This window comes from Tenrec ecaudatus, chromosome 2 (assembly GCF_050624435.1).
Source record: "Tenrec ecaudatus isolate mTenEca1 chromosome 2, mTenEca1.hap1, whole genome shotgun sequence".
Lineage (NCBI taxonomy): Eukaryota > Metazoa > Chordata > Mammalia > Afrosoricida > Tenrecidae > Tenrec > Tenrec ecaudatus.
The window spans coordinates 272,724,518-272,749,457 of record NC_134531.1 but is presented as its reverse complement, the minus strand read 5'-3'; the positions used below and the strand labels follow the sequence as shown (position 1 = coordinate 272,749,457).

The following is a 24,940-nucleotide window of genomic DNA, read 5'->3' as shown; positions in this document are numbered from 1 at the left end:
TTCCTTTAAATGGCTTAGGAATTGAGTTTCTATTAGACCTATTGATCTCTACGTAGATGCTGGTGATTAAAAAAAAATTAAAACTGCAAATGATACCATTTGTATTCCATTACTTTCATCCCCCAAATTGCTAATTCTGATGAACTTTAATTGAGGTAGAAGAGCAATAGTGAGGCGGGGTACCTTTTCTAGATTCTATTGGTCCTGGCACTTCTAAGACATGCTCTCCTCCTCCAACCCAAGTTGAATATTTGAATCGATGACTTTGATTTAGTGAACAATGAGAGTGATCAATGAAAGTGACTGCATCACTACAGTTTTACATGAACTTTTCATAAGAAACAAGATAGTAACTAAAAAACATTTTGGATTTATAAAATTTACGTGTTGACAGATCATAGGTAGTCCAAATTTTACAGTTCATATTTATTATCACTGAATCCGGTTATTTGAGAACCAGATCACTAAAATTAAGATACACATACATTAAAAATGATAGCACATGCTGAATATTAAAGAGTTTCTGATCTAATTACAAACATTTAGGTTTTGATTCACCGGACATCTTTAATTTCTGAGGAGCAAAATGGAAACTTGTTCTCACAAGACCTGGTTGCGCCTAAAGCAAATTTGTAATTTTTGTTTATCTGACATCATCTCGGTGAAATGTTAAGACAGTAAGACATTGTGATTGAATGGAATAATTTTGATCAGCGCACAATGAAAAAAAGAAATCAACACAAGGAAGGATGATGTATTTGAGAACATTTTTAATAAATAAGGTGACAAAATTACTTTTCTGATTATTGGATTCTCAATATGCAAAATTATGGCTAAAAATAAGAGGCTTCTTACATGAACATAATGAAAACATCATCACATGGATTGTTCCCTTAATATGACACCCTTTCTATGCAACTCTTTCAAATTATCTAAATGAACACATTTCGTTTTTGGTGACTACCCGCTTTTTATTTCACTTTATTGTGGTTCAGTTTTGTTTGGCTTTATTTTCGAATGGGACCAGGCCTTATGCCTGTGTAGGAATAAATGAAATTTATTTTTCTTCAAATAGCACCAATTATAAAGTCAATGAGAGTTCTATAATGACAAAAGGAGGTCATGAAAATCGACTATTAGAGGCCATCATTTGGCAACTGAGAGCAGGTATCGCTTGTTTGCGCTTCTGAAACAATCATGTAAGTCTGACTTCGGCCACAGCAAACTTGAACTTTTTCTTAAGTCCAAGAAAAGAAAGAGCCATTGCATTTATGGCCCACAATAAAGGATTCACGTTACTTCACCATCTGTCATCATTCAAATATTCCAAATACAAACATAGAGCAATAACAAAACAGGTTAAAAACACTTCTCAACATTTTTTCAATAAGACAAAAAAGGTTAATAGTTACAATGGTTTAAAAATAAAGTTTAGTGATTGTGCTTTTAAAACCAAAAAAAAAAAAAAGATTAAAACAGTGCATTACAAAAACAAAAATCAAAGAAACTTCCGTAAGTGGCACTTCTGAAAGTCGAACTGTGACACTACCAGAAGAAATTTGGGCCAGTTAAAATAGGGATGTCCTTATTCCCTGGGTCAGGAAACCATCCGTTCGCTTGCAATAGGCATTTAACATTGCTTTTTGCTGGAACAAGAGAACGCAGTTTTTGCTAACCTCATTGTGACAATGACTAGACAGCCAGAGATCAAACTGGCTTCCTCCTACTTACCCAAAAGTACATTCCCAAGAAGAATATACTTCAGTGGCTGAAATGACCACAAAGTACCACCAGAAGGGCAGAGAGCATATATTTACAATGTGTTCTACCCCATTCAAATGGTTTTGTGGTTGATCTGCATTTGTTATATTTTTAAGCATTGCCCAACAAAGGGCGTAGGAAAATTGATTTTTTTTTAAAAAATGCTCAACTGAAGTATGTTTTCATTTGCATTAGCTGTTGGTTATAGAAAGATTATACTCTGAAAGCCCTTGGCATGAAGTGGATTGATCAACTTTGTATCTATCTTTGATCACGATGTCGCTGTCAATTTGCTTGGTCTATAAGCAGTGCAATGCCATTATCTCCAGGCCAACGCACCAAAGAACCGTTTGGTTCTTCCCTGCTGGCCAATGGCTGAAGCATGGGGTCAATACACTGCCCCTGCTGGAAGTAAGGTGGGATGGTTTGTTCCAACAGTGAAGGCAGATCAGGTGGTTCTTTAGGGGCAGGTAGCAAACAACAATAAAACCCCAACGACATCTTTAAAAACGGTATTCCAGTAAGAGGAATAAAAAGGACAATCTGTACACTCGGATTGCACTGAACAGTTATCTGGCGTCATGTGTCATCAGACAAGAGGCATCTTGAGTGATCATTTTCACATTAGATTTCACAAGCCTCTCTGGTTGTCTTCAGCTTTCAGTCTCCTGTAAGATGAATTATTAACTGTTAAAAGTCTTAGTATGTTATCGTTTATAATCTTGTCTTCTCACTTAAGAAAGGTGTTTTCCCATCCATTCACTAGCCTCGGTTGGAAAGTGCTCATGGTAACTAATTAATTAGTCAACCTCATTTGCTTTTGATAGAAAACCCAACCATTCGCTAATAAATTCCAAATTGTTCTCCCCACGGAGCCTCAACATTGGGAGATGGGGGCAAGAGAGAGAAGCAAAAGTGTTCCAAGTTCTCTCCCACGTCCCACCCAATTTTATACCTTTATTTTATTAATTTGACATATTTGAATTATCTGTAATGAACTTTATTTCCTGTTTCCTGAGTTATTCTTCTTAAAAATAAAATTAAAAAATTTCTCTAACCTTGTTTGCTGCTAGGAAGCCTTCTTATTCCAAATCTGAAAACCAAAGCACTTTGGGCTTCCACAGAGAATTCAATTTGACATCACTACTTATCGTTTTTCATCTTCCATTTTAAAAAGAACTATGATTACCACTTACTTAAAAATCTCCTTGAGAGTAAGTGTATTCGTAAGAAGGCCTATTTCTCATCAATTTGTTTTTATTAAATGTTCGAGAAAGCAAAATCTTCAAAAATCTAGGAGGTAATTATGGTATGAGATGTGATTTACCACCAATGGTATCTCTTATCACTGTGCGTAGAGTCCATCGAGGAAATATACTGTGGGCTGAAGAGATATTCTCGAAGAACATTTGTAAAGAAGTACAGGAGAAAGAGTTGGCCAAATCAACTAAACTAACTCATGATTACTAGGGTGACAGAAAATATGGGGAGAAGACCTTTATTTAAATTATATAATTATCTATATTCTCTTATCCAATTTTCATAATCAATGACAATATTACATAGGATAATTTAACTAGACCAGTAGTGCATCTGAAAATTTGCATTTGAATATGAAGCCTAGATGGACAGCAAAAGCTATACATATTTAAAACTTTGGAAAACACTGTCAAATAATCAATAATCCTCAGCATGTTTGTTTCTAACATAACTAACACAAGAGTACTGAAAAGATATTGATGAAACAGTACCATTTCTATAGACTTTGAAGGTGAAAGAAACTATATTCCAATGTGGAAAAACTTAGAGGGAAAATATAGAATCGTTACCTCTAGTTCTTCATTATTATCTTCTCCTCGTTCATATACTCCAAGAACTTGCATTTCTGCAATATTCCTTCGACCTACATTTCCTTGTTCTCTTTGCCTGTTTCCTGATCCCCTTGATGACATGGAGCTTGAGGAACTGGGATCTCTGGGATTATGGGATGTTGGAAAAGTAGGTCTACAGTAGGGTAGGATATCTTCTGTGTGAAGAAAGGTGAATACACATAAATATTGTACTACACTCTCACTGTGTCACGCACTGTTCATGAAGCCTATCTAAGATTCTGACTGGAGAAGTGCCCACAGTTTTTAGGAGGATAACCGGGGAATTGTTTTATAAGCATAATGAAGAATACAGCACTGGCTATGGAGTCAGTCCCTGGGTGATACACATAGATGTTGCTAATTGGAATCCAGTCCTGGAAGAAAGGCCTGGTAACCTACTTTCAAAAAATCATCGCCATTGGGAACCCTTTGAAGACAGTATGATACTTGGACCCTGTTTTGGCATGAGTCTGAATTAATGCCAACAAGTAGTTTGGGTTGTGTTTGATCTATGGGATATAAACATAACAAGCCTCTTCTAGCTGTGGTAAGGGATTTAAATTGATCCTATCTACAGGCTCTTGCCCACCTTATACTCACTTGGGAATAGCACCATTAACAGAAGTGACTAAATTTGAAGGCTCAGCGGTTGTAAGACCTAGAGTAGGACTTGGCTCGGAATTTTACCACTGGGTGGGAGCCCCAGTGGGGCAGTGTTTCCTGTGCTCAGCTGCCTACTGACAGGTTGATAGCACTCAGCTAAAGGGAAGATTCAGAGCCTTGGGGAAGCCATGGACCTGTTCTATTTTCTCCTGTAGCATGACTGTGAGCTAGCAGGGATCCAACGGCTATGGGAACGGCATTATGTAGTAGCCCACTCGGTGCTGTGCATTTGGCTGTAAACCGAAAGTCAGTGGTTTAAAATCACCACTCCTAAGGAGAAAGAGAGGGCAGCCTGCTCTGGGAAGACGACAGTCTTGGGAATCCTACGGGGCAGTTCTACTCAACAGCCATGCATTCGGTGCCGGTGCGGTCTCAGATGCTTTTAGGTGATAGTGTCCCTTGTCTGAAGAAGTGACGATCGTTGTCTATTCCCCGACTAACGCTGACTGCTAATATAAAAATGCATGATCGTGAAATCTCTGAGCGATAAAGGCTAATAACAAATAACTCACAGAAACTACGCTTAGATTCCTAGAACTATCAAAACAGAGCCAACCTGGTTTGACTCTCCAAATACCAAAAGGTAACCCACCAAGTCAACATTAATGTCAACGGTGGAACTTTGAATCGCTTCATTTTGCCACCACGACTGGCTTCGAAACGTAAGTCACACCGGTTCACTGACCACCCCCCCCCCCCGATGTATGTGTCCCCCTGCTTTCCACTGGGGCTGCAGCTTCTTCAAAATCCACTCTTTCCATTGGATACCAAACATGGAAAAGTAACTCTTCTACATGTTTTTCCCATTCACATATACACTGTTCTTTTTAGATCACTTTTAGGTTTACAAAACAACTGCACCCCAAAACAGAATGTTCTTCTAGATCGCTCTCCCCTTTCCACATGGATTTGCTTCTAGTCCAGATCTTGCATTTACAATGAGCCCCCATGGAGACAGTGACAGGTCAAGTCTGTATGGATGCAGATCACGCCCTCGGGGTTTCCCAGGCCTTGCTCTCCTGTCAACGGACTTCCTCTTCCTACTCTCCTTGTTTCTACTTTCTCCTGTTAGCTTTAGCATCTTCGTAACACAATAAAGCCCCTCTCTTTTTCAAAACTTTCCATGGAGGCCTACACCTGACAGGAATCGATCCCTCCTTTCTTTCCTCACATATGAGTAAACTGTCTTGCAAAGCAAACCGGACACTATACTGGTTGTTATAACTCCAATGAACTTCGTCTCCCGCTGAAATCTACTTTCGCCCACGCTACTACAAAAATGAGAATATCCTGCGTTGACTTTGCTACTGCTATTTTTCAGTCTTTAAGTTTCTGACCCTCTCAATCTCTAACCTGGAAAGGACTATCAATTTAAGCGTTAGCGCTCCCTTAGCTTCTGGCTGTCCTGCCTTCCTGCCGTCTTCTTACCTTGACTCTTACATGCTCGCCACTAGCAGCCCACTGTTTCCTTTTATTCTAAAATGTTTCCACTCAAAGTAAGTGACCTCATTTATTCTAACAGACTAAAAGCTGGACTAAAATAGAAATGTCGTAGGGCCAGATTTTCTTGCCTGCTTCGTGTATAAATATATGTGACAGGTCTTCAGTAACTAGTTTTCAGCAAAAGGATGAACGAGTTCAACTCCCACTGTCCTCACAAGCCATCACTCGCTCAGAGTTCCCACTGTGGAAGTCTGCCCTGGCCACTGGGGTCCTTCAGGGAGCCCAGTGGAACCCCTCCTCTGTGCTCTTCCTCCAAGACAGCAGCCCCCAAATTCACCTTAGATGAACATACTCTCCCTACATTCCGCCGCCTCGGGCCCAGCATGGCGCGCCTCATTAGGCCACTTAAAATTTTTAAAAAAGGAATTGTTTTAGATACCTCATGATTATTCAACACTGTTCTACCCACACATTATTTAAATATTAAAAGACAGTAAGAATTTTAACAGAGAAACAAATGCATTGAACTTTCCTACATACCGATCTGTGTTCTCTTAAGCCTGACTTACATTCTCTTCCTCTTGTTTGGGGCTTGCTGCACGCTGCCACCTCCCTGTGGTCCCTGTCATGTACTTAACAGCTGGAATTTACATGATGTACAAGCTGTCTGCAATGTAGGTCTAACTTTAGCCCCCAATTTCATTTTTGGGTTACCTTTAAAGTTGTTTCATGCTGACTTTCTTTTATTTTAGTGTTCAATATCAATTATTTATTATATTAGGAAAGGAATACTCAATAAAACTAATATTATTTTGACTATAAAAGTACTGTTCTATGTACAGTCATGTTGACTTCTATGGGAACAATATATCCCCTTTTGTCACCCAAACAAAACTCTCTTCATCCTGAACCCGCCGCTTTTGTGTTGATTCTAAAAGAAAAGTATCAAAACATATTTCCTGACATTCTGTCCCACGAGACCAGGCTAATTGTCTCTACTCTGAACTACCAAATATCATGGCACCCGCCGAGGTTATAAAGATTATGAAAATATCTGTGAAACTATAGATTGTCTGTCTCCTCCTCTGACTACAACTTCCCTGAGGTCCAGGTTCATGTGTGCTCATGAACAATGTTTCCTATCACAGTAGGCGGTGATATATGTAGAGATAAATTAAACTAATTGAGGTGAATGTCAGCAAAAGGTTCAGACATCTAATTCCAGAAGACCACTCTCAGTTATTAAAAATAACTATTCATTACTGCTTCTCTCATTATAAATGCAAGTTGAATTATGAAGCAGAAACTTACTCTAATGGCTAGAAATGGTCATTTAATGACATATCTACATTGGGTTAAGGATCAAGTCATCAAAGATTTGGAAAACAGCAACAGATAAAACAATTAACTTGTCAGTGTATCTCAGTGCTTTACATAGATTAGGGTTCCTTGTTGCTAGATGAAATATTCCAACTTATTTCCTTAGAAATATATCTCTATCACATGGACAATTTATTAAATTTCCAAAGATTGATAGCAGTTCACCTTTTTGTTATGATTCTGCATACATCAAGAATGTTTCCACGTTTGTAAAATGTTCTAAGGATTCCCACCTATTTTGGAAGAAGCTGGTGACTAAGAAATCAGTCCACATGTTCAGGTCAAGCTGAGTTACTGAATCAGAAGTTAAAGCCAATATCATTTAAGGTTTAGCTGATAAAAGGAGGCTAAGTTTTTCACATTGTGGGGATGTCACCACATAGATCGTGAAAACACAGTGAAGGCCATGTTCAGCTTTCCTGCTGACTGCACTCTGGAGTCCGTACCTGCTCTCAGAGAGCTTCTTTAGTCACAGAACAAGGTGACATCACCCTCTGTGTAATGCAACATCTTTCCCAAATACACCTATCAAAATCCACTAAGGTTCATTCTTTTATCATTCTTTTTGGCTCATTTTCGTCAATGGTGTATTCTCCTGAGTCTAGAATTATGTTCTGCTCCCTTATCCTGAAACATTCCATCGATTATGTCTTCTTGTTAAAACATGTTCCAGATCTCTCACCTTTATCCCAAACCTCCTGGAAAGTTTTCATTCATTACCTCTCTTACTCAATTTCTACCTACCTTTCAATGACTCTCTAACTTGTATGCTAACTAATATATGAAAAATAGTCCTTATCATTGCCATCAATAAAAAAACCAGATCACTTCCACTTGTTATAGCATCTACCTCCCACTTAATGCTTTCTAGGCCCTTGTTGAAGATCAAGGTGATGGTTTTATTTATAGGGTTTCTGATCTTTTCCAATTCTCTGAGTGTCTGACATTATGCCAGTACCACGCTGTTTTGACCACTGGAGCTGAGTAGTAGGCATTAAAATCAGGTAGGGCGAGCCCTCTGACTTTGTCCTTCTTCTTGAAGAGTTCTCTGCTAGTTCTGGGCTCCTTCCCTCTCCATATGAAATTGGTGTTCAGTCTTTCCAACTCTTTGAAGGAGGTTCTTGGTATCTGAATTGGGATAGCTTAATGCTTATATAGTTTCTTGGGTAAGATTGACATCTTTACTATATTGAGGTTTCTGATCCACAAGCATGGGATGTTTTTCCACTTGTGAAGGTCACTTTGGGTTTCCTATAGTTTTCCTTGTAGAAGTCTTTTGTTTTACTGGTTAGTTATGTACCTAGATATTTAAATTTGTTCTTCGCTATTGTGAAGGATACTGCCTTCTGAATCTCCTCTTCTGTGATCTTGTCTGACATTAATCACAAACCAACAGACTTCTGTTTGTTGATCTTGTATCCTGCCACGCTTCCACATTCCTCTATCGCTGCCAGTACTCCTGTTTTGGAGCTTTTGGGGTTTTCAATGTATAGAATCCTGTTGTCTGCAAACAGCATTATTTTCACCTTCTCCCTCCCAGCTGGATACGTTTAAAGTCCTTCCACTGCCTGATGCTGCGGGCTAGGACTACCAGTACATGTTGAATAGAAGTGGGGACAAGGGGGGGTTCTTATTTGGCCCCCTTTCGTAGTCAGATTGTTTTTGCCTTTTCTCCATTGACTATGATGTTGGCTATTGGCCTTTCGTAAATGGCTTACAGTAACTTGAGGAATTTCTCTTCCATTCCTATCTTCTTGATTGTCTTAATTAGGAATGAGGCTTGGGTATTGTCAAATGTTTTCTCTGCATCTATCAATATTATCATGTGGTTTTTACCCTTTTTCTTATCAATGTGATGGATGATGTTGATGGACTTTTGGATGTTGAGCCATCCTTCATCCCTGGAATGAATCCCACCTGATCATGGTGGATGATATGTTGTATATAGTTTTGAACTCTACTGGCCAATATTTTATTCAAGATTTTTGCATCTATGTTCATTGGAGATATCGGTCTGTAGTTCTCTATTCCTGTGGGATCCTTGCCCTGCTTGGGAATTAAAGTTATACTGGCTTCATAGAATGAATTTGAGATCTATGTTCTGGAGTAACATGCGGAGCATTGGTGTCAGCTCTTCCCTGAATGCTTGGACGGATTCTCTTGTGAAGCTGTCTGGTCCTGGAGCTCTTTTTGTTGGTACTTTCCAGATAACCATACCTGTTTCTTCTTTTGCTTTGGGTCTGTTGAGGTTCTTGACCTCAATCTGGGATATCTAGGGAGGGATTGTTTTTCCAAGTATTTGCCCATGTCTTCCACGTTGTTGAACTGATTAGAATACAGACTTTCATAGTACTCGGTGAGTATCCGTTTAATCTTATTGGAGTCTGTTGTGATTTCCCGTTTCATCCCTCATTCTGGCTATTGATGTTTGCTCTTTCCTTGCCAGCGGTCTCTGGATTCTGTCAATCATTTCAAAGAACCAGCTTTTTGATATTTTGATTGTTTTTGCATTGTTCTCTTGTCTTCCCACTCGTTTAATTCTGCCCTGATTTGTATTATTTCTTTTCTTTTGCTATTGGAGGGGTTGTTCTGCTGACTCTGTTCTAGTTACTGGATGTTTTATGATAGTGAATCATTCAAAAGTCTCTATTCCTTTTTCATATGTGCACTTACTGCAATCAAGCCACCTTGAATAACTGCTTTTGCTGTATCCCATAGGTTTTGGTACATTGTATTCTCATTCTCATTAGTTTCTAGAAATTTCCCAATTTCATCTGTAATCTGGGCCAGTACCCATTTGTGACACAGAAGATTATTATTCATCCTCCAGTTTCTTGCCCTTGTTTTTCCAGTCGTCCTTTTATTGATCTCCAGCTTTATGGTGTGGTGGTCCCAGAGGGTCGGCTGAGTATTCTCTATGTGTTTGAATTTACTCAGGTTCACCCTGTGTCCCAGCATGTGGTCTATTTTTGAAAATAATCTGTGTGCATTTGAAAAGAATGTAGATGTTTTTGCATTTGGATGGAGAACTCTGTACATGTTTATCAGGTCTAGTCACCTAACTGTAGTGCTTAAAACACACAATATTCCTCTGGTTCTTTGAAGCTTCCTCATGCCCCACTATCATGACACCCCCTTCTCCCCCAGTCCACCCTTTCAGTTCTGGCTAGACCGTAACATGTACATGGTACAGAAAAGAGTTCATGACACACAGAATCCAGATCAGATAATCCCCTGAAGAGCAGGAATGGGAGTAGTGATTCTAGGAGGGTAGACGGAAGTTTAGGGGAGAAAGGGAGGAAGGGCAACCCGATGTCAATGACTGACATATAACCACCTCTCTCCCCAGGGGATGAACAATAGAAACGTGGGTGAAGTGAGACAGTAGTCAGTGTAAGATATGAATATAATAATAATGTGTAATTTATCAGGGGTTCATCAGAGTGGGAAGATGGGAGAAGGAGGAAAAAAAGAGGAGCTGATATCAAGGGCTCAAATATGTTTAGAAAATGATGATGGCAACATATGTACACATATACTTGATATAATTGATGTATGGCTAGTCCTAAATGCTGTGAGAGCCCAATAAATTTCTTCTTAAAAAACAAAACAATGCTTTATACAATTGATGTATGTATATGTATGGATTGTGGTAACAGTTGTTGGAGTCCCTAATAAAATGTAAAAGAAGAAAAGAGAAAAAAAATGATTAGGGCAAAGACTGTACAGATGTGCTTTATACAACTGATGTATGTATATGTATGAACTGTGAAAAGAATTGTATCAGCCCCAATAAATTGTTAAAAAAAAAAAAAAAAAAACCAGATCGCTAAATTCTTATCTGCCTTTCTGGGTACAAATTCAACTCTCATCTCTGTGATACCTTACATTTCTTTCCACCTTAAAATTCCCTCATCCAAATTCGAGAACATTATCTTCTCTAGTTTTGTTTTTTAACTCTTTATTTTACTCTATTTTATGCAAATAACATACACATTGCTTATTTGTTTGCTTGTTTGGAGCCAAGGAAGCAACCACTGTCAGTCCACTATGCTGTTGTGAGGCATTGCCAAGTTGGTTCCGTTGTGACTTTATGAACAACACAATGAAATTCTGGCCAGTTTCAAGCCATTCTCAGACTCACTTCTGTGTTGGAGCCCACTGTCGCAAGTTGAGGTAGTTTTTGCTATCCCTCTACTGTTCCAAGTACGGGGCCCTTCTGCACAGACTGGTCCCCTGTGATTAATTCTTCCAAATATGTGAAATGAATTCTTTCTATCCTCATTTCAAAGGAGGATTCTGGCTGTATTTCTCCCCAGGTAGAGTCGTTTGTTCATCTGAGATTTAATATCCATGGATATGTAATATTCTTCACCAAAAATGTGATTTAAAGGCAATAATTCCTTTTTAGTCTTCCATGTGCTTTTAAAGCAAATGAGAATAGCATGGCTTAGGTCAGGCCCACCTTAACCCTCAAAGTGACATCAACACTTTTAAAACGCTTTACAGAGGCCTTTTACAGCAGATTCACCCAATGCCATACCCGGTTTTATTTCTGAGTACGGACGTATGTGGGTGTTGGTTGAAAATCCAAGCAAGCTGAGATCTTGGACAACTTCAGTCATGTATCTACCTGCCATGGTGCAGTGATTGCTCTCTTTGTACTGAGATGTAAAAACTGTAGACTGTATCTCCTTCAGTGAGTGCCTTGAGTCCTCTTCACTTTCAGTAAGAAAGGCTGTATCATATGCAGGATGCTGTCTGTTAATAAGCCTTTTTACCAATCCTCGCACCTGGTTCTTCTTCATCTAATCAATCTTCTTGGATTATTTGCTTAGGATCCAGACTAAATAACTATGGTAGAAGAATACAGTCTTGATACATAATTTTCCTGATTTAAACCATGCACTGCCATCTGGTACTGTTTCCGTGATGCCTCTTGGTCTGTGTGTAAGTTCCACATGAGCAGAAGGACGCGTTCTGGAAGTCCCATTCTGAACAATGTTCATAATTTTTTTTTGTGCTCCACATACTTAAAGATCTTTAAGCAGTCAACAAACCACAATTAAACATGCTTCTGGTAGTCTAATTTCAAATAAGATCCAACTGTAATCAACCATGATATTCTTCATCCATAAACTTCTACCTTCTACTTAATCTGGCTTGAATTTATGGCTGTTTTTGTTTTTTAATTCACTATTTAAGTTTGCCCCTTTCCATTCAATCAATCACCAAGTCTTTCTTGAGATATGGGAAGTAACTGTGTGATAAAATACTTTTTAATTCTTTCATTCAGGTGACTATTTTAATTGGTCATTTTACTTTATTTTTAGATTAATTTCTACTTTCATGTCCTTACTTCCAGTGTCTTCCTTCATTATACAGTGCTGTGTATTACTTTCCTAAAACACAGGTCTGATTCTATCATTTCCAGGCTAAATAATTATTGGTGGTTTCCTACTGCCTTTATGCCTAACTCTTTACAACAGAGTCCTAAGTCTTTCCTATCTAGCTCCTCAATTTTAACCAGCCTCAACCTCAATTTTAACTTTTACTAGTTGCCCCTGGATGCTAGCATCCTATTCACCATTCCAAATGAAAACCGGAATTCACAACAGGCTGACTTACATCCTCATATTTATTCTCAACTTATTTCCTGCATCTGGCATTTTCTTCTTTGTTTAACTTGTCAAAAATATCGTGCTTTTCTTTCAAGTTCTACTCAATTAGCACCTAACGAGAAAAGTCTTGTCACCCTTGCCAGGACTGTGTGAAAACACTCAGAGTGCATTCCCATAGCCTTCGTGGGCGCGCCCATCGTTTGCTCTTACCACCCATTGCCATGTGACCCGAGCAATGCTCCTCATGAACAGATGGTCAGTGCATATTTACACACTGCTTGAATAAGTGAGTACCTTGGATGAGATGAGTCTTTGCTGGTGGGAGGTCTCGTTTTGCTGCCTTATTTCCTCGTCCCTTCCCGTCGTTTTGCTGTTCCTGTGCTTCTCTAAGATCACCTGGGTTTGTGCGCATGTCAGGAGCTTGTCTTCCATCCAGCACGTCTCTCCCCTTGTAATTGCCTCCTTTTCTCTCTGAGGATCTGTCTGTTCTTGCTTCAATCGGAGGGAGCTTTGGCACCATTCCAGGCCGTACTTCCAGTTGTGCCTTGGACGGCACAGTGGGGGACTTTACAGCAGGTGGCGGCACTGGAGGGGGTGGAAGATCTAGAAAGACATTAAAATACTGTAAGCATCAGACACACAATCAGTAAGTATTATGATCATCCGTAGAGTCATATTCAACTGTGAAGCGAGGCACCCTAAAACTCATCGTCACTGAGTGAATTCTACCTCGGTGACTTTATACAGCTTCATAGAGACTGTGAAACCTTCATGGGAGCAAATAGCTTCCTCATTCGCCAGTGAAGCCGCTGACGGGTTTGAATGGCAAATCAAGGAGTTAGCCTTCCCTCACTCACCGACAGCCCCACGGGGAACTCAAATGAATTAGAACACTTGAAAGCAACTAAACAACAAGAGAGCTGGTATGGACTGAACTTAACATGATCTTTTAAAGTACTGTCCTGAGAATCCTCTTTTATCTGAGTTACAGTAAAGGCATAGTTAGAAGACATGATGTACTGAAAGGCTTAAAGCCGACAGACCCAAGACCAGGTTCAGAAACATCTAATTCAGAGTGTCATGGAAGCTGGGGTCAGTGGCATATTGTGTACTGTACATAGAGATTAACAGGCAGCTTGTCATTATCATCAAATCATAAAATATCTGAGCTTAATGGGAATCCAAGCTGCCACTAACATAGGATTATATACATCAAGCTTCTAAGCAAAGTTTAAGGGATATTGGACTCTCTAGACAAAATCTATTAACAGAAGTTCTATATTGGTAGTATCTATAAAAATGGTGAAAAAAGAAAAGCGGTATCAATGGTAATTTTAAGAATTCTAAATTTTATATGTAATTGTCACAGCATTTGACTGATAATTAGAGAGAAACGTTAGATTTGATTTTTTATATATTAACATATTAATAAATGAGACTTGTAAGTATTATATTCACCAAATCAAGTCAGGCATTATGTAGCAGTAATGATTTTCTATATCTTACATTGATAAATAATATTGTTATCCAGTCTGTACCACTAATAGCTCAATCTAGATGTAACAATGTTAACTGTGGGCATATATTATAACCATATGTCCATTTATACCCATGTAAATATAGACAGGACTCTGCCTTTATATAATTATATATAAAATCATTCTTTACGTAACAATTTCCAACTCTCAGTATACTGCCCATAAAGTAACTCCTAGGAACATGTGTGCATGCAGACAATTCCACAGGCATCACCTCGCAACAGGGATCTAGCCTTCTGTTTATTTAAATGCTTAAAGTCCCAAGACCTAATAATTAATGATAAATCAAGTCAGAATAACATCATTCCATAGAGGGTGGTGAATTTATAATTTATGAAAACTAGGGCCGAGCAAACAATGTAGATTTGGTTTTTAAATCAAGTATGTAAATGCAACGGAAGGGCTGAAAAGACGGAGGAGAAGACTCTGTCAGAGGGCCCTAGGAGTGCACTTATGCTTGGCTTCCACTCGAAAAGATGCCAACTGATAAATATTCATATATTTTAATCCTAGCATTCACCTGTTAGACTTGTGAAATACAAAGATTAAAAAATAATAATAAAAGATTAGAATCTGCTTGTCGGTCCATCTATACCATGAAGAACCCCGCTTTGCCCTGAGCCCTCCCTGGATGTTTCTGAGGTCTCCTATTTACCAAAGAGCCAAATATAGCCCCGATGTCCTGGATTACGGATTATTAAAATCATACCAAATTACTCTTTATCAATTCACACGTAGTCACTCTCATCTGTCTTTATATAGTCCCTTTAAAAGTCTACAAAAGAAATGAATCATTTAAACAAAACTTATGAAATAACTACAAATTTAAGATGATATCTCATATTCTGAACTCAGTATACATAATCTATAGGCAATAATCACATTTATCAATAATAGTTCATAAGCAATCTTACTAAAGTTAAAAAATCCTTCCATGTCTTACTCATATGTTTAATTCACATATTAATAATTGGTAACTCCTTAAATTATCTTACTTACCCAGTTACTTTTCTTAATAAATTGGTAAAACTATTTCTTCTTTTGAGTTTTTTGTGACATAGTCCCTGAATATTTACTTTAAAAGGGGGAAATACAGTAATTTGAGAAAAACAGTTTCTGAGAAAATGCCTTTTATTGCCATGTCAGAAACTCGGCTGCCAGGAGTATGCATATTGCTTTTATTTGGACTATAAAGAATTGCCAATATTTACCTAACTTCAACTTATTACTATGCATGAGTAAGTAAGTGTAGGATGACATATAGTTAAATTGCTTTTCCATTGCCATGAGACGGCACTGACTCGATGGCAATGCGCATTATACTAGAAACTCCGGGACTGGAACTCTGTGGGAGAGTAAAAAGACCCATCCTCTCTCCTGTACTACAAAAAGCATAATTTAACGATGGCTGCTTATCAAAATACTGAAGATGAGTTAAACCAATCATTTAAAATGGACTTTGGATGATTGTTCCATCTTATCTATTTTTGTGAATTAGAAAATAGAATTACTGCCTTCTATGCTCCAGTATGGATTATGATAATGTTGTTTATTTCATTAGAAATCCAAAGAATACATCAAATTATCATTTTGATTTTACAAATATTTAACATCTTTTTGGTTATCATTGAAATTAATCTCAAATATAGCCGAGGAGCACCATCACGTATGAACACAGTTATAATTCAGGAGTATGTAGAACTTCTACTTAATTATGGAACACACTGAAATGAATCTGTACTGTAGACCGGGGGGCCGCAGGGGCCGAATTACCGAGGGCAGAGCAATTTGAAACTGTGCTGTTTAACTTGGTATGTTTACATTATCGAAAGCATTCTCCCAAATCATCACTCAATGCCGAATCCTCTGAGCACAGGTACTACAAAGAAAAGGATGGAACGTCGACACACAGCTCGGGGCCTGATTTTCTCCCTGGTGTGTTCGGCCTACCTGTGTTTACATCGAGGTCTGATGTTTGGCTGGTTCTGTGGTTGCTGCTGTTATGTTCCATTCGGAGGGCTCCCTTTTAGATAATAAACACTGGCAAAAAACTATAAAACTTAGAAAATGCCCTTACAGGAGCCCCATAAATGTAACATGCCAGTAGAGTTTGAGGATTTATACCTAGTGCTTGTCCGTCCCTTCACGGAAGCAAACACGCACAAAGCCACTGCAATAACCCTTCCAAATCAGGTCATATTCTGACAGCTCAGTTTCCCTGACAAAAGAGTCCTGGGCAGAAGCCAGGAGGCCCAGGTGCGCCGTGTCCTGCCAGTGTTTAATGTAGTCTAATACCAGATAGATGTTAGAGAGAAAATATTCAGACCAAAGTACACATAATAGCCTGGACAGCCACTCATTGCAAAATGACTTACGCTCATCATGCTGTGAGCTCTGTATTAAATGTTTCTGTCAAGTGGCTGGAATCACAGGGAGAAGTGCCTCAGAAAACCCTCCTTGTAACCTCGGATAACAATCTATAATATTAGGCTTTCATATGATAATGGCAAATAATGCCCTTTTTGAAAAATGGCTGACTGGTAATGAAAGTCCTAATCAGATTGTGGTTACAGAGGACCAGGAGGAGGTAGGGGATGGTGTCTCTGACACCCTTCTTCCCCGACCAATATTGCAAACTCGAGCCAAGCTGACAAAATGGGTGAGTCTGAGAGAATGTATCTCACGTGAATTTCCTGCAAAGCCCTTGGGTTGGTTTGTACAATATATATATATATATATATAAAGACAGTAGCAGGCTAATAAATGGTGGGCCACCTGAGGCTCTTTCATTAAAGGCTTTCTCTGGAAAACATAACAATGTTTGCATTATTTCCCAATGCTCCCTGGAGAATACAAGTGACACCTCGTCTATGCCAGTCAGTATCATTTGGGAAGGCATGAAGCTGATTCAATCTGTCTTTTGATGCGCACAGTAACACTTTGTCACATTGCTGTAGTTCGGATCAATACTGAAAGAAAAACGTATTATCTTCTACTTGCAAGCAAAATTTACAGGAGAAAAAATGCGGACACTTTGGGGGGTTTAGTCATCAGTTAGTCATTACTTCAATGATAATGTCTATTTATATAGAACTGTAAAACAGCCTCTCAAAATATTAAAAGTATATATTGTTTCAGCTTATTAAATAATCAGCTGACTAAGAAATTGCAAGGACTAGAGATTCTTGACAGGATAAGAAAGTAGACCACTAGTGTAAGTAATGTGAGGTTTCTTGCAATTAATTTTTAATGTCGGTGGACACATTGTCTGGTTACAGGCAGGCAGGGCAAATAGGCAAGATTCATAGATGTTTTCATCCGTTTCAATGGCCTTACCATCTGTGTAGGCTTCTCTGCGCAGATGTCCTGGCTGGTGTTTTTGCTTCTTGGCCGGCCTGGCCTTCTGCAGGATGGCAGCGCTCATGTTACTGTCTGTAGATACAGGGCTGGTAGGTCGTGGGCACTGAGACGCGTGAAAATGTCGGCGGCCTGAGGGGGGGGCGGGGATAAAGGCAAGCTCATCAGTGAACTGTAATTTTAACAGGAGCAACACGAAAGGTAAAAATACCCTAGTGGGTTTTTTTTTTATTGTTATGTGAACACATCAATTCTATCTCAGCGCTGAAAGAAAATAATCGAGAAATTGTAGCCTTTCCCAGTTCTTGAGTGACCTTCTATTTATCACCACCCCCCGCCCCCGCTAGCCCCAGCATTTTCAGCCTTTATTTCTTAAACCTGAATATGGGTCTCCCCCACTTTGGGAAGGTAGAGTTCCCAGGAAATCTTTTGTAAGCTGAAGCGACATAAGGTGGAAAAACAATCACCTTTCATTTCTATGGAGGGAAAATATCTGAGCTTATCAGACACAAAAACAACCAACCAAATCACACCACATAACTCGCAGAACCTAAACGGACACTAGCAGATCATAGAAACAAACACAGTATGCAGCTCTAGCGGCTGGTTGCGGAGTGTCATCTCTAGGGAATTGGCTTGGTGTTGCCACCTGCCCTGCTCCGGGTGTGTGCTGACAAACAAATGTCTAACATTAGTATGCGTGCTGCCCTTTTTGGCTAAAAGCTAAAGTCCCCTTTGGGTTTCTTTCTGTTGGTGAAAACATGTACCAACAGAGGTCATTCATATAAGCCCAGTGATGTAAAACCAACTGTCAAAAAGTGGGAGAAACCTGGACTTGCATTCTGCTCAAAGTTCACGATATCTGCTACTAACAAACAGTCCACTTAGTTTTGCAATTAGCTTCACTAAACTGTTATTCTTAAACTGAACTATGAGCTATATTTTTGCACAGTGTTTGTGCATAGTGTGTTACTGCTTTCTCGTGAAAAATAGCCAGTCCTCTGAGACACTCATGTTCTAAACGTGAAGAAGACTAGGTGTGTCCCTCATTTTAAGTAAGCACACACTTATGCCATCGTTTGAAGTCAGATGCTCAGTGCTTACTACTACTTAATAGGGATCATCTCTTCCAAGTAGCTGAAAATGGATCTAGTTCAAAGACAGGAGCTGGCCCCAAATGACTTTCACGGATTCTCACTCTCAAAATATTTACTTGATGAAGACTGGAGGAGCCTTCTGGTGGAGTTTTAAAATATGTGCATAGTTGTTGTTTTTGTTGTATATTCAGCAGGACACACACCGATTCAATTGCCTCTGCATGTGCAATACAGTGACATTGATTTACAGTCTTCACGTTGTGTCACCAGTTTTGCCTCCTATTTTGAGTCAATCCACCATCATTCCCACAAATTCACGATACCCTAAAGTCCCTATCAGAGCTTTTGAGGTGCTGTCATCAATTTGATCGCACATAGACAGATTTTAAAACAACACAGGTGCCTGGGCAAGTATTTTTTAGTAGCCAAGCAAAATGATTGCTTGGTTGCAAGCATGCTGCAGGGGATAGTTTTGGTTTGAAGCTTTAAGATGGCCACAAGACAATCATTTCAGAGCTTCATGTGTCTCCACGGCTCTAGAAGATCTAGATGTCATGACAAATTTAGATTCTGTCATACATTTTCCCCCCTTTCGATCAGGATTCATCTACAGCGTCAAAACACTCACTAATGGGAGCTGGGCACCATCAAGTTCTTTAGGTCTCATGATAAAGGAGGCAGTTGTCCTTGGAGGCAATTACCCATGCATTTTCATCCCCTCCCTCAATTCCTGATACTCCTTCTTTCTTAAGTAGGAGTGACTTCATGAGACTGACCATCAATGATTGCACTTTAGACAAATGTGGAGGCAATTACCCATGCATTTTCATCCCCTCCCTCAATTCCTGATACTCCTTCTTTCATGAGAATGACTATCAATGACTGCACTTTAGACAAATGCTAACGAGCTTTAAGATTCCTGGCACTACACAACAAACTCAAAGAGGTAAAACAGGAGCATAAATCATGTTAATGGGCAAATGAACTAGGATGTCCCATAAAACCAGGACCCTAGAACTCCAAACCAAGAAACCTTTAGGTGTTTGGTTGTAGACATGCAGCCTCGGCGGCCCCTCTTCCCCCTCTGTTGTAAATACATCACACTTTTGAAATGTTTACAAATGTTTGACTTGTTGCAATCGTATTAACTGCTATGCAACCCTATAGTCAATTTGATTTTGCTCAACACTCTAATCGGAGCCTTAGGACTCTCAAAACAATATGTCTTTTGGGTTTTGGTGGTAGCAGAGGTATCATTTTTGTTGTTGCTATGTTTTTTTGAAGGACAATATGCCCCAGGTATTGGTGGCAGACAGTGCATATTTCAAAGCTAACAAAAATTCTCTTCTGCCATTACATAACATTGTCTTACAATCGGCACCACATATTTAGTGCACTGTCACGATCATGATTGAGTGAGCCTAAGCTACACTTTCGCTGACTGGGTTTCTACAAATTCCATAGCTGCAGATGCCGAACTTTACTGCGGTACCATGGGAAACTCATATAGACCTACATAACATGGGTTTGGGCTGTACATAGGAGAAGTCACCTATTGTGATGATACTAACTGAAGCATTTTTAAATAATAGACATCGATGCAGCCACGTGAGAAGCAATGAGACGGTTCATTCACATGAACTGCAGTCACATGATGAGCGGTGCCTTTTCCTGCAAAGAACAATTTCATAGAGAGAGGCCAAGGTGTGTTTAGTTCATTAGAATTATGAGCCCACGAAAACCTGGAGTGCTCCTAAATTACAATAAAATAAAATATTACCCCCAAATCTCTTTAGCCACAATGGAAACTATTACAATTAAAGTTACATATCCATGACAATAGAGAATTAGGGCTGGGACTGGGCCATCCACTGATCCTAGAGCCTGAGGCACAAGGTCATTTACAGAATTATTTTCAACTTTATTTCTATGTTTCATTGATTTAATGAACTAAAACACACCCTAATGTACTCTAAAAGCAGTACTTCGAGATGCTTAATTTCACTTCCTTGTTTTATTTTTTAAACAGATTATCAAACAAGGCGAAACAAAAACTATACATAAAGTTAAATGTTATTTATTTATTGAAAAAGAGATTTAAGATTAAATAGCTATTTCATTGCACATAGCAACTGTCCAAAAATAAATAAATAAAAAGGTTTGGGTTGAATTTTACACACTGTAGGCCTGACTGAAATATGCATTTTATAATAGAGTGTACATTCTAATACCTTCTGAAAAATAATTTGAAAGCTGTTATTCTTCCTTGCAATACACTCTTAGTAAATAATATACAGAAATGGCTTTATTTGTAATGAGAGTTAAATTCTCCTTGAATACATTCTATACTAACAAAAGTAATGAGTAATCTAATCTATAAGAAGAATGTAGAAAACTTCCAGTATGAGGGTAAATTAAGAAAAAAAATAAAATAGAAGTATTGATTTTTAGTATACCATTTCTTTCTCTGATATATATTCTTATATTATTCTTTATGGTTAGCAGAAATGTATGCATGTATAAAAGACAATATTATAAATATGTTAATTCTGCAGAAATGGATATCATACAATAAATGTGCTTCAAATTTAACATACAATCTTCTCATACTATTTACTAATAAGAATCATGAGGAGAAGACACATAAAAATGGGTTAGAACATGAGGTAGACATGTGGCACCTGAAAGTGGGCTATTGGCAATGTAAAGGGGAGATGCAAGTATGCGGATTAGCTTGCTCTCTAGAGTTTTAATATTAAAATATCTACTATAGGTAGTGACCATTTATGCTCGAAAACATATGCTTAGTGAAACACTGTTGTTACATATACATAAGGATACCTTAGAGTTGCATTTCAATTCTCAGGGCTATGAATTATTCAATGAGGCTCTTCCAGCCAGAGTCTGACAGGATACACTGGAGTGCCATCCTGCTGCATATAACGTGAGCCCTCTGAGAAGCAGTACCACCTCAAGCTGTACGCGGCATGTGTCTTCAGGATCCGACAGACAGCTATGACATCAGAGGAGCAGCAGAAGCAGGAGCCAGCGCTGGACCAGAGTAATGGGACTCTCCAACCCAGGTGCCTCTCAGCACTTAACTGGGGAGGTTGGAAGTGGAGCTGAGTGCCTTCGGCTGAGGCTTTTTAGAGTGGGTGCCTGTGGGCACTTACTTCAGGGAGCTGGGCTTGCTGACCCACAGCGCTTCAGATGAATGCCTTTGGTTTCTGGCATAGCAAGTGGAGGATTACGCCGCTTGCGTTTATTAGCAGACCCAAAAGGACTGTGTAACGCATCCTGATCGGCAGCTCAACCCTCAGCATTCCTCATCGGCAGTACAACTTGTTAACTTCCTGAAAAAACTCTTGGGTCATGAATTTTGCCTGTGGGTTCTGTGAAGCCATTGCAGGACAACACAATCTGCCCCATGGGGTTTTCTAAGGCTGAAATCTTTATAGAAGTCAATTTCTAGGCCTTTTTCCTGAGGTTTGAATCACCAGCCTTTCAGTTAGCAGTTCCGTGACTGATCAGCATCTTACATCTTCCCTATTAATTTCATACATACTCTAATACGGGCATCAAGAGAATGGGGTTGGGGAGAAATGGATCGTTTTCTGGTGCTTGACTGACCTACACCTGGATAGTTATGTAGTTCTCTTACAGACTTTAGTTAAATGGAATTAGGGATCCACACCACAATGAATCATCTTTTGATAGCTTTCAACTTAAAAAAACCCCACCAGACAACAGGTTCAGAAGGCGCCAGGTGGTTGCGGTGGTTGCAGGCTGGGCTGCTAACACGCCCAGCCTCTCTGTAGGCGAAAGGCTTTTCATGTGCCCCGGGAGAGTCAGTCTCAGAACCCCACAGCCGCAGCTCTACCCTTTCCTAAAGGGTTGCTATGAGCTGGAATTGACTCGGTGGCGGTGGGTTTTGGTTTACAGTTTAATATGGCGACTCTCTGGATGCAAACCTAGGCTTACATCCACGAAGGGGAACACAGCATCTTTGCATTTCTCTTTCTCATTTCCAGGTCGGTTCCCATCGCTCCCTTGGCAGAGGATTGATTGAATACAACCAAGAGTTAATAAACCCTTGGCAAGACTGAGGAACGAATGAAAGGAGGTGGTATTCCTGGACCGCGGTCTCCGGAGGGAGCAAACTCACGACAAAGCCTGCGAGATACCTTTCAAACGGCACCAGCCCGGAGGAGAGGCTCCGTGGCTGGCACGTCCCCGCACCACCATTTCCACGACTTACCCGCAGCATCCTGCATCTGTCGCCGGGCCACTTTCAGGCCCGCGTACTCTGCGGCCGCGGCCACCGCCTGGGCGAAGTCGGCGTCGGTGAAAAAGGAGCCGTCGGACGAGCTGACGCTGGAGCGGCCGCTGGAAATGTTGTCCTCTTCGGAGGCTGAGCCCCAGCCATTGATCATGGAGCCCGTGACGGAGCTCTCCAGGTCGCCCACGCTGGAGGCGGGGGTCTGCTCCAGCCCACGCAACAAAAGCCTTCGGGTTTGCATCTTGGCCACTTCCAGGTCCGCTTCGTCCTCCTCCTCTTCCGGCGCGTCCGTGTCCATGTCGGAGACCAGGGGTCCGGAGATGTAGCCGTAGGTGTGCGGTGGGGAGATGGGCCGCGGGGGCGGCGGGGGGCTCACGGGCTGCCTTCTGTGGGAGGAAGTGCAAACAGGCACCTGGCTCAGCGGACACAGCAAGCGCGAGCCAAGGACGCCCCCTGACCCAGGGCTGGGTTGGGTCCTTGGTCCGGCTAAGGTCATGGGTTCAAAGTAAACACAAAACCAAAAGAGAAAAGCCAAGCAATGTGCCAGAGTGCAGTGACACTAGACCTGAGTTTGTTTGTTCGTTGGGATTAAAAGAAATGGGAGGAAAAAACTGAAAATCAGCGGCTAGGTTACCTGTTGGTTTACGTTTGATAGCCTTGTGCTGAACACTGTCTACAGCTTATGTTTCCTCATGTAGACGCTCTTCTCTGTTGACATAGGGAAGAGATGATTCTTTTTTGGAAACACAGTGAGAAAAAAAAAATACTGGCTAAGCAGTTATTCCCGAAGGAGGAGAATGCCAAGAGAAAAACTAAATCTGATGAGTGTCCTTAATAAAAAAGGAAGCTAAACTGTAGTTTCTACTAGAAAGATAGCCTAGCAAGAGGACTTGCTAAGCAGTCCCTGTGCTCGCGGAACAAGGTTAAAGAGATGACATAATTGGGACTATCGGCTAGCAACCGCCATAGATGGTTTCAGAGTGAGCAATCAATTTGAAGAGAGAGAAAGACCAGGTGCGCATCTGCCTGGAAAGCCACAGGTTGGCGAGAATAGAGAGGTGCGTGCGGCAGTAATGGGCTTGTGCGTGCGGCAGTAATGGGCTTGCGGTACACGCGCAGATGGGGTTACGACATTCCAGGACTACAAATGCTTCACAATACCGCCCCGGAGGGAGGCCGGCATCAGTGTTGGGTCAAACTGGAACCAAGCCCATCTTCCACTGTTAGAATTCTCAATGGGGAAAACAAGATAGAATAGTCCATCAGGCTAACCAAGAAGCTAGTTGTTTGTTTTTACTCTTTGGTCCCTTAGCACTTCAGGGATGCTCCTGGAAAAGGAGGGGGAAGCGGTGTGCAGAGCAGCTATGTCCTCTTACTCCAGATGGATGGCCAGAGGCACGGGGCTATTTTCAGAGCAAACAACAACAAAAAGCAAGGGATCTGGTCAGGATCTAACTTAAGAGACCTCCTGTAGAAAGGGCATAGGAGATCCACACAGCACAGGCGTTTTTTGGGATTTTTTAGGGTAGACATGATGGTTGTTCAAGGGGGAAAAAATCCTTTGTGGGTTCATCCTAAGGAAACGAGAGACTTGAACTGTTTCCATGAACACAACTGCCAAGCATTACACAGGACTGTAAGAATATTCTCATTACTGTCTTGCGCACCTGCTTTGTAGTCCAGTATATTTCACAACGCTAACAACTCATGAAGTGAGCTCTTTGACTCCTATTTCACAGACATGGTACGGAATTCGGAAGAGGTAAGGACCCCACTGAAGTTCCCACAACTAGCACGTTTTAGATCCAGAGAGTAATGATAAAACATGACTCATGTTACCTTTTTTTTTTTATGACTGCTGTGATTACATCGAGGGCCCTTCACTATAATTGACGACTTTTCTTTTTGGGTGGCTTTTATGCATTTGCAT

General features: G+C 40.3%; 1 protein-coding gene across 2 annotated transcripts in view; it reads right to left on the bottom strand.

The window, feature by feature from the left end:
* Positions 1–1,444: 1,444 nt before the first annotated feature.
* ROBO1 (roundabout guidance receptor 1) overlaps positions 1,445–24,940 on the bottom strand; it is a 434,587-nt gene continuing 411,091 nt past the window's right edge. Inside the window, exons 25-29 of one of the 2 annotated variants that reach the window (XM_075542455.1) lie at positions 22,990–23,396; positions 17,614–17,766; positions 13,034–13,342; positions 3,591–3,787; positions 1,445–2,429 (exon numbers count right to left, since the gene is read on the bottom strand). In XM_075542455.1, coding sequence (XP_075398570.1) covers positions 2,415–2,429; positions 3,591–3,787; positions 13,034–13,342; positions 17,614–17,766; positions 22,990–23,396 — 1,081 coding nt within the window. In that variant the 3' untranslated portion in view covers positions 1,445–2,414. The remainder of the gene's footprint in view (positions 2,430–3,590; positions 3,788–13,033; positions 13,343–17,613; positions 17,767–22,989; positions 23,397–24,940) is intronic. The other variant, XM_075542454.1, reaches the window with a different exon arrangement.